Below are 17,828 nucleotides of genomic sequence, written 5' to 3'. Positions count from 1 at the left end.
AGAAGAAGACTGGCTGAACAATGAAAACTATGCCATGTGTTTGAAGGGGAGTTTTAGACAAAAGAATGTGTAGCTGAAAGGAACGGCGTCTCCTTCCTGCTCCACATTAGGTTTCCTTCAATTCCACCTTTTTTTTTTTTTCCTGCTTCTTCTTTCGACTGAGTTTACTTCTTGCTATCAGGGTTGGGAGGACAAAATGAACCTGACAGGCTTAAGACTGTGGGCCGCATCCAACACGCTGAAATGTAACAGAAATTAAAAGTTCTGCATTTGGATAGCAAAAAAAAAAAAAGCCCGAGAGATGATGTTTGGCTTGGCAGTGGTGCATATGAGAGAAGGATAGAGGTGTGTAGCTAGTCGCAAACTGAACAACATTGCCAGCAGTGCAAAATAAGTTAAACTCATCTTAAGCTGCTTTAACAGAGTAGTTCCATTCTGTAATGCAGAGTTAGGCTATACATGGGGAGAAATGTGTCCAGCTCTGGATGAAACGTTGTAAGAAAAAGGCAGAATGAGCGAGACCCACTCGCAGATGGATGGGTAGGATAGCAAAAGAGGTAGAATTGAAACGTTAGGAAAAACACTTGGAAGAGCTGGCTATATTTAGCCTGGAGAAGAGAAGATTAAGGGCTGACAGAATAGCAATGAGGAGATGATCCATTCACCTTCGCTGGAGGAATTTAGTAGAGGATCATTAGCTACTCCTTAGTGGTGCTGCCGTCACAGTATTCCTTTCAGGGGGTTGGGCTGGATGAAATCCAAGGCCATTTTCAATTCTATGATTCTCCGACAGCTGATAAGACTACCGAAAGCTAAATCATGAATTGGGAATTGATTATCCCAGTATTTCCAATTACACACGATCAGGTTCGAACTTTAAATGGAAGGTTCTGCTGCTACCATACAGCTAGCCTTCGACTTACAACCACAATTGAGCCCAGAATTGATCTTGCTAAGTGAGAAATCTTGTTAAGTGAGTTTTGCTCCATTTTACGACTTTTCTTGCCACATTTGCTAAGTGAATCACTGTAGTGGTTAAATTAGTGACACGGTTGTTAAGTGAATTTGGCTTCCCCATTGACTTTGCTTGTTGGAAGGTCGCAAAAGGGGATGGTATGACCGCCGGACACTGTGACCGTCATAAATATGAATCAGTTGCCAAGCTTCTGAATTTTGATCACAGGACAACAGGGATGCTGCAATGGTCGTAAGTGTGAAAAACGGTTGTAGGTCTTTTTTTTTTTTTAGTGCCATTGTAATTTTGAATGGTCACTAAACATATTGTTGTAAGTCAAGCCTATATCTAGTTTAGCCTCTCAAGTGGCCATAAAGAAAAAAAACAGTACTGTATCCTAGTTACCAGATCACATTAAAATAGTCCAGAGCTGGATTTTTTCATCGCTAAAGAATCTGCAATCTCGCATTTTTCTTTCTCTTCATTTGGTTTTACAGAAATAACACATCTTTGGCAGGAACAGCTAAACATAGGAACATTAATTTGACTACTTCATGAGTTCTGATTGTGGTTCAGTCAAAACAGAACGGTTATTTCTTTTATTCGTGCCTTAACAACTGCGAGCCAAGAATGAACCAACAGATACTTCATTTCCTCAAGATAGAATTACAGAGTTTGATTCCTTACCACAGCAATCGCCAACTGAGTGCCCTCGACATAACCCATACTTCAACTCCAAGAATTCCCAGTCAACGTGGATTTTACCTATACATTTTGCAAATTATGAGAACTCCAGGGGGGAAGGCCTCTCGACAATAATTGGGTGTGCAGTGGGGACATGTTATTTTATTTTATTTATTTTATTTATTAGATTTCTATGTTATAAAGCCATATGCTCATTTTACGAAGCACAATCTGTTTGGCTCAATGGTTTTCAATGTAATACTTGCAACTTACTGAATTCCCTAAATTCCCACAGCAAAATCAGAATTTGCTCTATGCTCAGAGCAGCCCAAAACACTATGAGTTTTTGCAACTAGGCGCATGCACACGGTTCCCAAGGTTTGCTTTCGTCATAGTATAAGCTGGCTGAGAAACACTGCAGGTTAGACAGCTAGAGATGAAAAGGGAAAAAAACAAAAACAAACCAGTCAAGTAACACTTAACTCAGGTTGCAAAAATTCAATCTCATTCTTCCAGGGAAAGAATTTTTTTGATCTTTGCAGCAATGGAAGAAAAGCAAAAAGAGAGACTGCCCTACGCCAAGATCAACAGCTGGGTAGAACGATGCAAGGTTAGGATGCAGACAAACCCTGGAGGTGGCTCTGATTTTGTGGAAATTTTGGAAATAAAGACTTTCATTAGCTCTAGTGTTGGTCAGCTCCCTGGCAGCTTGCCTGTGCAAGGAACAGGGGTTGGACTAGAAGACTTCCAAGGTCCCTTCCGACCCTATTATTTTATGTTTTATGAACTCTGAAAGCGCCACAAGGAAATAGAAAAAAGAATTTTGGAAAGGCAACCAATATCAAGAAGTTATGTGAACAACTTGTCAGCCACAACTGATCAGGATAGTCTTTGTTTCTAAGCAAATCACATGTTTTATTCCATATTTTAAACGTTGAAATAAACCATCCTCACAATTTAATTCTAAGGCTCAACAAGACCTATAGAAACATCAGAAACAAATAGCTCAACAGAAAATGCAGATACTCTCTCTTATGTATGCCAAGAAATTCTTGTTATCAAAGGCACCAAAGGCTGGTGATACAGGGATGGAAGAAGGAAAGAAGGCTGAATAAAACTTATTACCAATTTTTGTCCAGCCCTGGCCTTAAACTGAATGTTTTGTACCTCTGTAGCTATCCAAAATGCTAACATTTTCTGTAATAAACTTAAAGGCGGTATTAATCCTCCTGAATAGTATCAAGGATTTTATCCTGTCGTATATGCTCCAGACACCACTGTAATTCCTGAGTTGGATAAGTGGGCTTGTAAGAACCTGTCTTAAGGCCACCTGAGAATTTGCTTCTATTTCCACAAAATACCAAACTAAGTCATTCAAAAAACAAACTACAGTAACATATAATCTGATAATTCAACAGCAGCATGCTACGATTTTCTAAATGTCCATTGGAGAGCTGACAATCTGTAACTTCTGTGCATTAAAATAGTATCAACTGTGTAGTACTGTATAAGATCTATTTATATCAAGCTGAAAGCAATTCAGCTAGCTATTAAAGAATAGCAGATCCTTGCTACTCATCCATTAAGAAGCTAGAATTCCTCAGAATTTATTCACACCTTCTTAGCCACTTAAATTCAGGTCTGATCGTCTAACAGCATTCACATCCAAAATATTAAAATAACTCATCACGCTTAGCATTATCCATACTAGACAGAATTTCCATTGAACAGAGTTGGGACCTAATTATACTTCAAGTGCTTTATTAAAGTAACAGATTAAAGACTCAATGGAAAGATAGTCAAAAGGAAGAATAAAAAGAAGAAGCCTCAGTAGCAGACATTTCAGGGTTGACTTTGATCATCTGTACATTCTATCATCTGAAGACTTTACCACCTCCTCAGCACATACACCCCCCCCGACAAAAATCCTTGCAGAATTTCTGCACCGCATTTCAAGAAATACTTATTTTTAGTTTTCCGTATGACCTTCCCTGCTTAATTCCACTTAAAGCTATCTCAGTGCACCAAAGTTCCCTTAATGGCTTTCAGATCTGCATAATATGCAATTCCCCAAACTCAAAAATCATCAGTGACCTATTTAGGAGGGAAAACTCTTTTCTAGTAATTCTATACCCAACGGAAGGCTATGTTCTCACAATGATTTCTTTCCTGTTTTCCAAACGGATGACATAATTTGAACACCTGTACAATATTAATTAAAGTGTGATAGAATATACTACCAATAAATACAACTAAAAATCTATAGATGACTACTGACCTCTCCTGCTTCAAAAAAACAAAAAGAAAAAACCCCAACACCTAAGTGCATTTAATTGGAAGAAATTATGACAAACAGGAGCAGCTTCATCCTACATTAAATCCCCCAAAATGCTAGCTCAGATTTAAGTTTTAGCTGAAATTTGATAAAAGGTTTCTCTTGACTCTCTTCCATATGAAGTTATTAAATACTGATTTTGTCATAACACCCTCATTGTAGTATTCTTCTCTTGAAGCAGATACATCCATTTCTGACATGGGAGGCACTTGAAAATGAGGAAAATTCATTACCTGTAGTCCTCAACTTGAGGCCATTCGTTTAACAGCCATCTAAAGTTACGACAACACTGGAAAAAAGTTATTTATGACCAGTCCTTGCACTTAAAACCATTGCAGTATCCACACTTGTGCGATCAAAATTTGGGGGCTTTGCAACTGGCATGTATTTAGCAGGTTTTCAGCCTCCTGGTATCACATGATCGTCATCTGTGGCATTACAGCCAGTCCTCGACTTACAACCGCCCTGAGTCCTTCAGGAGTAGGGCGGTATATAAATTCAATAAACTAAACTAAACTAAACTAAACAACAGTTCAAAGTTACAATGGTACTTTAAAAAGTGACTTAGGACCGTTTTTCACAGTTTCAACCTTTGCAGCCTCCCCGTGATCATGTGATCACAATTCAGATGCTCGGCAACTGACTCATATTTGTGACGGTGGCAGTGCCCTCGGGTCACGTGATCCCCTTTTGCCGCCTTCTGACAAAAGCAAAGTCCACGGGGAATCTAGATTCACTTAACAAACGGGTTACTAACTAATCAACTGCACTGCTTCGTTTAACAACTGTGACAAGAAAGGTTATAATATGGGGCAAAACTCACTTAACAAATGTCTCACTTAACACTCAAAATTGTGGTCGTAAATCGAGGGCTACGTGTATGTTGGTTCCTGTCTGTTTTTTTTCCCTATGTAAATCATTAACAAAACAACAAAAGCAGCAAGGAAATGCGGATGCTGAATCCAAAAGTGAATTCAGACTTCTAATGTTTCTTTCTGATTTCCTCAGAGAAGGGAAGAGAAGTCCAAGCTGAACCTCTAGGGCTCTAAATCGGGGGTCTCCAACTTTGGCAACTTTAAGCCTGGAATTCTGGGAATTGAAGTCCACCAGGCTTAAAGTTGCTAAGGTTGGTGACCGCTGCTCGAAGTCACCCTTCTTGGTTACTAATTTTCTTTGCCTCATTTGAGAGCAAACCTCTGTTATTCAATAAGCCAGGAGCCCTGAAGGAAGAGCTGTAGAATTTTTTGTTTTTTTTAAAAAAGCAGTTTTAAAATGCTTGCCGCTTGTATAATCCAGTCAACGTTGTCCATGTATGAGATGCATGTTCTTCCTCCCACTAGCAAGCATAACTCAGATTCCAAGTTTCACTTCATTTGCCAAAAATGTTATGCATACTTAATACTTACAGTTCATTGAAAGTTCTGGTTGAGGATAGCGCTGTACAATCACCCATAAGGGCAAATGAAGCAAAGAATCGGGAGGCATCGGCCAAGGTCAAAGATACAAACATTGGGGTCACGTTTGAAATCCAAGCACTTCCCCAAGCTTTAGTTTCATCAACACACCTCCAATGTTAGTCAACACTTGAGAATGGAAACTCGCTGCTTAACAACCTGCTCTTGAACAAAACTTGAGTGGAAAGAAGGTGGTTTGTGTAAATCCAGACTGATCATGCAATCAGCCAAAACCAAATGATTTTTTTTAAAAAGTACATACTGTAAACTTAGGATCAGATCTTGAATAGAAGAGAACCGCAAAATGTCAGGACTTCAAGCTAGACTGCAAAGATACACACATGCATATACATCCAAAGGAACGCAACAGCAAACTACTTTCGTACTACTGCCAAAAATAGCTCTTGCAATTTTTCTTTCTATTTGAGGCAGGATAGTGTGATTATATTGTGGGCCTCAGAAAGCATCCAAATCTCTGCAAGTTATCTAGTCAAATGGATAACTGACATTGGACAGTCTCCCCTCCTTCCAAAAAGGACTCTTAAAAAGTCATTCCATAGTTAAAAACGGTGAAATATTTCTTATTTTTATAATACTGTTCAATTTATTCATATAAAATCAATCAATTTATTCATGTAAACATTTATACCTTCCCATTCTATGTGCCTTTACAAGAGCACTGAAGAGAGGACATCAACCCTCTCCAATACATTTGAATCCCAATCATAGGGTTGGTAGGGGTTTTTTTTTTTAATGTTTTCAATCAACAAAAATTCATTTCCAGATAAATCAGTTGATAAGAAAACTAATTTTCATATGTACGGAAACATCTACTCTAGGCAAAATACTGATTGTTCATTCCACATTTTGGCAGATCACTTTCTATTCACCCAGTGCTCTTTTGTAAGTAAAGATATTTGCACCTTCAGTCCTCAATGCTGACAGTGCGGAGCCAGAAGACTGGATTACAGGGAAACTGTTTGTAGGGCACATTCAGAATAGAGAGATGAGGATATTGCCAGATTTGAATGAACCTGTTCTAGCATAATTTATACCCACTTGTGATACAAACATTCAGGAAATGTTGCCTTTAGCATCTTCTATTGTGACTGAATAGTCTTGCGAATCATTATGTTAAACTGTCTTTAAAACAAAAAGCAATTCCTGGCACTTGATTTATGTGGATTCAAAGATAATAGGTACAGTTCTTTTAAACCTTTGGAAATCAATGGGTGAAACAAGACCCTCAGGCATAGAAAGTAATGTGCGGCCCAGGACTGTCCTGGTGTTTCCATAGCTATTATCATAACTTGGAAAATGGAATTATTCTGAGAGTTTATAAGTAACTCTTGTTGAGGGAGGATGGGAGGGAGGGGGAGAGAGAGAGAGAGAGGGAGGGAGGGAGAGAACAAAATTCTGTGTTTTAACTTAATTTGGTACTTTTTTATCTATGCTTCTAAACATTTGCATCTTTAACAAAACTGTACAGAATGTAAGGTAGCAGTAACAATGCATGCCATTATGAAGGAGGGTCTTTTTCTAACTAAAGCTGTATCAGCCTATGTAATGCACTTTTGTTCCTCAAATATGACAGCATTACTCTAAATCTGAATCTATACTCTGTTTGTATAGAGTAGATCTGCACTAACAAACACTGAGCTAACAAAAGAAAGTGTAATGTAAACTTGCTGTTTAACCATTGATGAAGAAAGCAGATTGTATTCAGAACATCTAAAGTGACAAAATAGCCAAGATCTAGAGTGATAAATTTACTTGTTCTGAACTATCCCAGTAATATTTATTTATCCTTTATTTTATTTATTAGTAATATTTATCCTTTTTTTTATTGCTCACAACAAAATTGCATATTTAGGGCACTTAAACATTTTAATAGTGATATAACTCTACAGTACTGTGGAAACTAGCTTTGTCACTATACGCAAGCAATGTGATGCTCCTTATTTGCAACAGATATATTTCTATTCTATGGGTCAAGATGAACTATAGAACTTAGTTGTAATAAAGCAGCTTTGTCTGCTTTCAGGGATTTGATTAAGTCAATTTAAATCACAATTTAAATCACGATTTAAAAATCACTAGTAAAAAGGCTTGATTTAAATCAACTCGATTTAAAATCATAATTTTTAAAGAGCAACTGTCATCTCTGTCCCGCAGCGGCTTCTCCTCTGATCTGCTGTTGACTCATCGACAGTCCCAATATTGCAAAATATACAGCCTCATGCTACATAACTAAGCTCCACTTCATGCTGAATAAACTAAATTATTAATGTACCTTAAATAGAAACTATCTTTAGATAGATTTTTACTCCAAAACCATTTTATTAAAATAAATTTGATAAAAATAAAAAAAAATCCAATTTAAATTTTAAAAATCTGATTTTTTTTAAAAAAAAATTATCGTCGTTTTTTATCCACCCTGTCTGCTTTTAATTATGTGGATTATGGAGCGTTTGTGAAAAGTCCATGCAGACTCATAAACAAATACCTAGACAGACATCCTGGAACAGCAGGGAAATTGTAGACAGTGGCATCCTAGAGGAATGAAAAGCAAAATGTACATATCATCCAACCGTTTTTCAAAGTTCACTGTTAATAAGATAATTAGCAATGCCCATCTACAAATCTGTTGGGCAATCATAAAAATCCTTGCACCGATGGGCTAATTAAGACACTAAAAGATGGAAAAAAATTCCTGAAATTCAACATAGTCCATTATTCTAAACCAACTTTCGCCAACCTGGTGCCTTCCAGACGAGTCAGACTTCAAGCTTTCATAATTTCCATGGAGGAGCAAGGTGACTGGAGACAACTAAAATACACAAGAGGGTAATCTAGAAAAACTGTCTGAATTAAAAGGGCAGGAAGAAACTGATTAACATCTGAAGTAAGTCCATTGCTCATTTAGATATTGCACTTTAGGAAGGAGCAACCTATCCTTCTGACAGCTGTCATGATTCTGTTGCCCCAGTTTTGCAAAGCACAGGCAGTCCTCAATTTATGACCACAATTCAGCCCAAAATGTACGTTGCTAAGTGAGGAATTTGTTAAGTGAGTTTTGCCTCATTTTTTTTTTTTTTTTTAAATTTGATTTATATGCCGCCCTTCTCCGGAGACTCAGGGCAGCTTACAATGCGTTAAGCAATTTTACGACTTTTCTTGCCACGTTTGTTAAGTGAAGCACTGCAGTGGTTAAAATAGTAACGCTGTTGTTAAGTCAATCTGGTTTTCTCATGGGCTTTGCTGATCAGAAGGTTGCAAAGGGGGAGTCACGTGACCCAGGGACACTGCAACCATTATAAATATGAACCAGTTGTCAAACGGCCAAATGTAAATCACATGACCATGGGGATGCTGCAATGGTCATAAGCGTGAAAAAACGGTCGTAAGTTTTTTTAGTGCCGTTGTAGCTTTAAACGGTCATTAAGCAAACTGTTGTAAGTCGAGGACTACCTATAGTCAAAAGTGGTCCAGATCATACTTCCATCCTTCAATGTGAATTCATCTGAGAATTCATTTTAGTATGAAATGTCCCAGTAGACAGACTAGCTATCTTTTCCACCTCTCTTTTCAGTCCATCTTCTTTTCTGGGAATAGTTTACAAATATGTGTCGATTCAGTTAAAAACAAACCATCCTGACATTTTAATTAGAATTCTCCCTAAGAAATATTTTTGACTGCAGGTTAGCACATTTCAGTCTCCCTCTTCAAGTTTTTGAAACCTTCTGGGGGACAGGGGTGTAACTTTAATTTTTCATTTTCACTGAGGAATTCAACAGATCACGGACTGATTTGGTTTCCTTCCTAGCATTTTGGTATTAGAAAAGAAGAATACTGTTGGCTGCAATTCTGAGAGACTGAAGGCAGGGTAAAAGATTTAGCAACACCAAACAAACATCTCGAGCTAAGCAACCAAGTGGCCTTCCAGATGTGCTGGATTTACATCTCTCAATATTCCCGGCCAACATGGTCCAAGGCCAAATGTCAGGAAATACGAGAACTGAAATTCAATTCATCTGGACAGCACCCATTTGCGGAAGGTTACAACAGAGAAAAGAGCCTGCAGAAAGGGCTTTGTTTTTTTTTCTTCCTTGTAAATGTTTGAAGCTTCTTTTCAAGATGCTCCAATTTATAAAGAACATTCTGAGTTATCCATTAAACTGTCCTGACATATTGCAGACATTTTTTATTGTATCTGGGAATTTCTTTCCTATCTCCCAAATGATGATGGTTGTATGGTTTTATGAAATGAATTAGTTGGAATGAGTGGTTTTAATAAAGCTACTGTACAGTTTGTGGGTGTGCCTATGGAGGATGATGAATATATTAAATAAAGAGAAAGCATAATACAAAAAAATATCATTATTTCCCTATTGGGTTTTCACCTTCTGTAACAGGCGCTCAAAGTGGCATATGTTACATTCCCTTCTCCTATTTTCCACAAAAACAACAATCTTGTTGGTTCAGGCTTAAACTGACCCTAAGAACTTTTGTGGTTGATGGTGGAGTAGAATTAGAAGTGAGGAGATCCAGATTCAACACCTTAACTTCTACACTGACTCTCGCTCCTATGCAAATAAATTTTGAGAAAATTACATCCAAAAGAACACAAAGCAGCACTCCATCAGTTTAGAAGAGTGCTTTAAATTTACTTTTCCCTGAACGAGGAGGGAGCAAAATTTAACCTACATTCTATAATTGTTTTTAGCATATTTGACAGCAAATCATTAAGGGGTGATTGTGTCGCTTTATATTTTTAGCGACAGGAGATCTTCAAATTAATCTTTGGCTGCTAGGTAGCTAATAGTTAATCATTACGGTAGTTATTTGCAAAAGTTATTTCTAGAGCTTGACATAAGTAAGGAGAGGCACGCCTGATCCAGAGAGAATTTTGTACAGCTGCAACGGAGGTGAATCTACTTGGAGCCATGCACCGCCACACCCTTTCTCTAGGAGTCCAATTTCTTGAAGAATGGATCGTTTTACTCGCAAAGAGAGGCAGAAAGATGACTAAGAGATGCTTAAATGGCATTTATCTCATTTAGTAAACTCAGCAGATAGGATTCCAAAAGACACATTAAATATGTACGATAGGATTTGGGCTCTTTCCATGAACCCTTTGGAAATGGGAAACCTCATTTTTAAAAGCAGAGTGCTTCCATAGACAGAAAAGAGGGCTGTAATTTGAGAAACAAGGCCCAAGAAATAGGTATCCACATGAAATTAGTTCCACAGTTCCTCGGAATTGAAACGGTGTCTTCCAGAAACAAGAGGTTTCTTTGAGCTATAAATTGGATGGCCCAAAGGGATTTATCTCTGCTGTACGCAAGCTTGCCTTTGACACAAGCCAGTGCAAGTTTTGGCCTCTCACATGATTAAATGTTGCTGAATGAAAAGTAACCCCAAACCATGTAATGCATTAGAATTCAGCACGTTCTCGCCCAGAAAAATCTCATCTAGCCATCAACCTAGGGGCTATTATCTCTCTCTTTTATCATTCTTCCATGTGTCAACTTTCATTCTCTTGCCAGACTTAGAATTCAAAAGCCAAATTAGGTATTTAGAACGTTTGGTTATTATTTTCATTTTTCCCTTGTTTTTTTGGCTTGGCGAATTCTATCTTTGGAAGTTACTCTCTCACTGTGAAATGTTTTTATTATTCAAGAAATTAAACAGAAACTTTGTATTGGATCAATAGGGCAATGTACAGTCTAAATAATTGAGAGATATTTATTTTGAAGTGTTCCATGCTCTGACGTAGCCTGTTCCCACAGTTCTCTAAATTAGAAAAAAAACATTTTTTTTCAAAAGGGCAACTATTTAATCATTACCATATTAGTAGTAAAAATCTGACTGGGATTCCAGCCTATCAGTTTAAAGGGTACTGGAAAGAGTAAAGAAATACAATCTATGCAGAGCAGTCAGTTAGCCACCTAAATTTTCTACTTGGAAGTTATTTTCTGGAGACAGATCATCCTGGAGAAAGTCTATCCATGTGGTCACTAAAACCCAAGACTGACTTGATGGCACATAATTGTATATTAAATGATTTACTGGAGCAAAGAACCCAGAGTTAAGCTCATCTATTCCGCAGAATTTGTTTCCAGCTGTAACAAAATAAAATGACAGTAGAAGCAAAAGGATATTATGCAGGCCACATTTTTGAAAAGATGGACCCTGTCATCACAGATTTCTGAAAATGACCAGAGGAAAAAAAAAATCAACTGGGCCACTTATAATTTCAGGGTCAAAGATCACTAGCTAACTATGCTCCATCAGTCAACACTGATATTCGTGTCTGGCTTTAGGGCACGGTGCTCATCTCCATTTCTTGGCCAAGGGAGCCAGCGTTGTCTGAAGACAATTTCCATGGTCACGCGGTAAACATGACTATTCGCCAAAGGCACAGGGAACACGGTTACCTTCGCACCAAAGTGCTACCTATTAATATACCTGCATTTGCATGTTTTCCAACTGCTAGGTGGGCAGGAGCTGGGGCAAGGAATGGGAGCTCACCTTGTCTCATGGAGCTCGGGTCTCAAACCCAGACTGTCAGTTCTCTGACTAGCTCAGCGTCTTTAACTGCTGAGCCATCATGCCCCCTCAGATGTCAGTATGCTAGGCGTAATCTCTTCAATCTTCTTTTTAACATACAGCTCCAATGAACTTAATTTCAAAATCTGACCTATTATAGTTTGAAGCTTCCATTATAATCAAATTTATGGGAGGCTGGAGAAGAACTGTCTTTGTGTTAATAAACAGGGTGATTTCTTATACTTCACATTTTCAAACCATGTTTCTCTTGCTATTACAGGATAGTGCATCACCATACTTCTGCAGCTAATTAAACTCACCATCCAAGATGAGCTTTTAAAAATAATTTCACCCGTCCAACCATCTCAGATCAATGGTTTGTTTTGTTCGCCAGGCTGTATTTAGCTGTGCTCTTCTGCTAATGTAATAAATATTGCTGCTGTATTGAATTTCCTTTTCCTTGTTATATTCTCATATCTACATCAAGGGCATGAATAGAAGTTGACTTAATGAAAGTGTTGTTTTTTTTTTCAAAGAGCAAAACAGAGAATTAAATCCACAGAAATACTTGGGGAAAAGGAGGAATCAACTTTAATTTGTCCAGTGCTAGTAACTGAAATATAAAATGGCATTTGCACACATGTTATACCCACATAACAAATTTCCACATTAGTCACCTGACCAATACAATACTCAATAGATGCAGTCTTTCAAATCGCTTCAACCACATCTGGAGACTTGCAAACAAAAATACAAGCAACATTCAAACCATTCAAAAACAAACCAGTTTGACTTCGAACAATCAAACCATCTGGCTGTTAACAAACATAATATGTGGGATTTGCTATTGAAGGGCAACATTTTTGCCCCCTATGGTAGCAAATTATTACAGTTATACCTATGGTATTACACAGTAGCCTCCAAAATGTCATGTAATAGTGCATACGAAGATATGAAAATCTGAATATGCTTGCAAAAATATATGGAGCAGAGAGCTTTAATCGAAGCCAGGGGTTAGAAAGTTGATATGTTCAAAATTAAATGAGTATCATTGCAAGATAGAAACCTAATGCTAAGTAAACTTGTCAAGATTATTTCAAAAGGATTACACACCAGGTCCCAGCCTACCTCTATAGCCATACTTATATAATAAAAATTAATTTTCAGGGAGTGCTAGCAAGTTAAAAATACTACTAGCTTAATTATTACCTAAGATTTATAATTTCCAACTCAGGATTTATACATAAAGAAAAGTAGAGCTTAGTATGGCCAGCTTTTGCTAATTAAAAAAGACAATACTAAAATTCATAAACGAATGGTCTGAGACAGTATGATAGTTTTCTACATTTCTACCAATCGTATCAACCCAAACAAAGTTTAGGTAATCTGTAAAATTCTTAACTCCCTTGTTATTCTCAACTCTCAGGTATTACTTCTGTTATAATGTGAATTTGGCCAAGCCCCCTTTTTATGACAATACATATTAGTTATATGTACAATGTCTGATGCATGATTTCATACACAAACACACACTAACAAATTTTATTATAAGTGTGTTAGCCTCTAATGAGCATTAAAATTGTTTTTTGACAAATGGTCCCCAAACTTGGCAGCATTAGAGAAATTGCTACTTTAATAGTATCTTCTTAATTTACAAAAAGCAACAGTTAGCAACAGAATTGCTACTAAGTAGGGATGTTGAAAATAATTACAGGAAATGCATAAAAGTACTATTATAATGCTAAGTAGTGACAGACCTAAATTAAAGAAATATTTATGGCATATATTTACAGCAATTATATAAGTATAAGAAAAGAAGAAAAAAACATCAAGCTGGCATGACAATATAATGACTTCTGTATAGTTTTAAATGTTTCATTCCTTTTGCATCTGAAATGCCTTTTAACTTCTGAAAAAAGACATTGAAATAATTAAATTAGTGAAGATCAGGAAGACAGAATATAGTAGTTCAATAATCAAGACTTCCATTTAAAAAATGCAACAGTTAATTTGAAGTTCAATGAAAGCAATGCAGAAAAAATGCAATTAATCATTGCCAGGTGCTGAACATTTGGCCCATCATTTACCCTGGTAAATGGAAGTATTAATTTTTTGAGAGAAGTGAAAACACTCTCAAGCAGAATCCACACAAAACATAAAAAGAAAGTTGATTTCTGAATTATATTTGGCAAGCAAAAGTCACTGGGATGATGAACTACAATTCATGTGGCTTCCCGAAAGAATTGTGTCAAGCTTTTGTTAGTAATTCTCAATGGAATTAGCAAATATTCCTAATAGTATCTGAATTTCATTCAAAAAAAAGGGGGGGGGGACTAGACAGGAAGTTAAATATTGTCTAGATTCCAAAGGCCAGTTCACATACTTTATCTCCATAGAAAAGTGTGCCATTCTACAAGGTATAGGCCAGGAAACACCTGTCCTATGTGTATTTCACTTACATTAGTAATACACCAGTTCTATAACATAAATCAATGTAATTAATCTCCTGTTACAAGAGAGGGAGAGGGAGAGAGAGGAGAGGCCACTGAAGGACAAAAGCTATCCAGCAAAATCATGGCTAACATGCAGACTAAAAGTTTCCACATTCAGCTTTCTGAACAGGTATATTTGATAGGTTTCTTAGTAAAGATGTCCGGTTACATTTATTACAATAAATATTCCACATTAAAAAAAAAAACAAACAAGGGCACAGTTTTAGAACCATGATCACCGAGGCTCCCTACTATCCCTTTTCAAAAGCACCTAATTTCCTTCTGACATTTGAAGGAGTCCTCAATGGAAAAACCCTTAGATGCAATCTAAGTGCGCTTTAATACAGACTACATGGGGCACCTCTCCAAGAAGTCTTGAACAAAATCTATCCTTCCCGTCAAGCCTCATAAAGTCTGGTTGGCCAGGCCAATTTTTACAAACATAGACTATCTGTGTTCCCATGAGAAATCTATTCTGTCAAATATTAACAAACAGCACTGCTTTAACACAGAAATCCAGTTGTATATAATACAATCCTCTGGAATAGTTTTAAACAAGGTGCATCCAGAAAATTCCAGTTATTCAACAACCCAAAGGGAAAACAAATAATCAAACCCTTAATGAGGTTTATAGATTTTGAAAGTCTCCAACCCCGAGGAGCTGCAGAAGGGAAGGATTCGGCCTCCTTTAGAAGATCCCCTAAACTCCAACCAGCAAGGGGGAAAAAAAACCACAACCAACCAGCTTTCCCCAATTCCACTGCAATGCCGAAACAGTCAGAACTCAAATGTCTGCGGGGCATTTCTGCCAAGACAGCAGAGCAAGAAATGAAAAGAGGGGACAGGATTTCTCCCCACCCACCAAACTGGGGAGATGTGAGGAAGGATTCCACACACACCCCAATTTTCCTAGGAAAAGGAAAAAAAGAAGGGAGAGACAGTCAATCCACAACAGCAGGAACTGTCTCAGGACTGTTAGCCATGGTGTGTTGCTCACCATGTTTGAATGTCAAGGCCCAAATAAGGCCTTCCTTTACCTGGCCAGAGCAGCCCTTTGAAAGGTGAGGCCCACCTGTCCTCCTACCCCTTCAGCTCACCTGGGGAAGGAAAGGAGCAAGGAGGACCAGCAGTAGGACAACTGTAACCTTCTCCTCTTCCTCCACGGCCCACAAGACTTGCCTCTCCATCCAAACAAGGCTGGAGAGGAAGAGAGAGAGAAAGAGGGAAGGAAAAGGAGGAAAGAAGAGAAAGAGGAGGAGAGGAAGAAGAGGGCAAAGAGAAAGAGAAGTAGGAGGAAAGGAGAAGAAGGGGAGAAGAGGAAGAAATGGGGGAAAAGGAGGAGGAGGAAAGAAGGGAGGAAAAAATGAGGAAAAAAGAGAGGAAAAAGGAGGAAAGTAGAGGAGGAAGGGGAGGGAGAAATAGGGGAAGGAGGAAGAAGAAAAGAAAGAAAAGGGGAACGGGAAAGAAAGGAGGGAGGGAAAAAATGAGGAAAGAAGAAAGGAAAAAGGAGGAAAGTAGAGGAGGAAGGGGAGGGAGAAATAGGAGAAGGAGGAAGAAGAAAAGAAAGAAAAGGGGAACGGGAAAGAAAGAAGGGAGGGAAAAAATGAGGAAAGAAGAAAGGAAAAAGGAGGAAAGTAGAGGAGGAAGGGGAGGGAGAAATAGGGGAAGGAGAAAGAAGAAAAGAAAGAAGAGGGGAAAGAGGAACGGGAAAGGAAAGGAGAGGAAGGAAAGAAGAAAAGGAAGAAAAAAAGAGGATCAAAAAGGAGGAAAGCAGAGAGGGAGGAAGGAGCAAGAGGAAGACACAGGGGGAAGGAGAAAGAAGAGAGGAAGAAAAGAAATAAAGAGGGGAAGTGGGGAAAAAAAGAAAAAGAAGGGAGGAAGAAGAGAAGGAGAAGAAAGTCGCCCTGCTCCAGAACCACAAACACGCGCGGGACTACAACTCCCATCACGTCCTCCAGACCAGAGAGGCGAGGCCAGGCCCAGGCTGGGGGATGATGGGCTCTGGGGTCCTCAGGAAAGCAATGATGCCAAAAGAGGCAGCCCCTCTCCCCTCCCCACCCCATCCCACCCCCAAACTCCGCATCATCCCAGGCGCCGGCTCCCCCAGTGGGACGGCGCCGGCCGTTGTCGCCCGCGGCGGGCGGGCTGGCTGGCGGGCGGCGTGGAAGTCGGCGGCGGCGCCCCGGCGTCTGTACCTGTGAGGCGGACTTTGATGCTGGAGCCGGCCCTCCGGGTGCCCGCGTTCGACATCGCTCCCCCTCAGACCGACCCACACGCAGGGCAGGAGGCGGGATCAGCCGCCGGCCACGGACGCCCCCATCCGCGCTTCCTCGGCCGCCCGTCGTTGTCGCCGTCAGGCCCGACCTGCTCGATTCCTCTCCCTTCCTTTTTCTTTCTTATATATATATATATTATATATATATATATATATATATATAATTCGCCTTATTCCCTTTTTGGTTCAAAAACGAAGAAGGGCCATTATCCTCCTCGGTTACGGAACTCAACCGCTCCGGTTCTCCTCACGAAGAAGCGGCGGCGGCGGAGGCGGCGCCGCCTCACGGAGCTCGACGCCCGCCCCGCCGGACGCGAACGGCGACTGCGCGGGCTCGCGCCGCCCCTCCCCTGAGCCAACCGCCCGCCTTCGAGGCCGGGCTCGGCGCCGCCCACTTTTTTTTTTTTTTTTTCCCTCTGTGTCTATGCGTGTGTGCGTGTGTGCGCGCGCGCGCTTACGCCAGAGCGGCGGCCATCTTGGGGAGGTCCCGCCTATCATAAACCTAGAGCAGGGATGGGCAACTGTGGCCCCTTTTACAACCTGTGGACTTCAACTCCCAGAATTCCTGAGCCAGCCAAGCTGGCTCAGGAATTCTGGGAGTTGAAGTCCACAGGTTGTAAAAGGGCCATAGTTGCCCATCCTGACCTAAAGAGAGAGAGAGAAGGAGGGAGGGAGGAGGCGGAGTCTCTCGGGGGGCGTGGTGAAGTGTCCCGGCTATGAAACTACCAATCCCGTCAGCCCTCGGAGGTGGGACAGTGGGAAAGGAGTCAGCCAATCATGGGGCGGTTTCTCTCTGGAAGGGCACAGGTGGCCCACACACCTGAGGAGGAGATGCTCATCCTGATGGCTCAGGATGATGGGAGGTGTGGTCGGTGGCATTTTGGAAAAGCAGGATTGGGCCCGTGGAAGGAAACAAATTATAGTTCCCTCAAGGAGAAGCCCAGGGCAGGGAAAGACTGCTTCAGTTGAATGACTGAGATTGCATTTTTTTTTGTTGCTTTTGCAAAAAAAACAAAATTGCAATTTTTGTTGTTGCAAAACAAAAAATAATTGCAATTTTTGTTTTTAATATCTGTAGAGG

At 39.6% G+C, this 17,828-nt stretch overlaps 1 protein-coding gene across 2 annotated transcripts in view; it reads right to left on the bottom strand.

The window, feature by feature from the left end:
• The window catches only part of SMURF1 (SMAD specific E3 ubiquitin protein ligase 1), a 41,408-nt gene extending 24,406 nt beyond the window's left edge, over positions 1-17,002 (bottom strand). For both annotated transcript variants that reach the window (XM_034436571.3, XM_034436572.3), the window contains exon 1: positions 16,668-17,002. In XM_034436571.3, the coding sequence (XP_034292462.1) occupies positions 16,668-16,722 (55 nt within the window). In that variant the 5' untranslated portion in view covers positions 16,723-17,002. The remainder of the gene's footprint in view (positions 1-16,667) is intronic.
• Positions 17,003-17,828: the final 826 nt, after the last annotated feature.

This window comes from Pantherophis guttatus, chromosome 14 (assembly GCF_059756535.1).
Source record: "Pantherophis guttatus breed Tessera chromosome 14, ASM5975653v1, whole genome shotgun sequence".
NCBI classification, from domain to species: domain Eukaryota; kingdom Metazoa; phylum Chordata; class Lepidosauria; order Squamata; family Colubridae; genus Pantherophis; species Pantherophis guttatus.
This window is presented reverse-complemented; position numbering and strand designations above follow the sequence as displayed.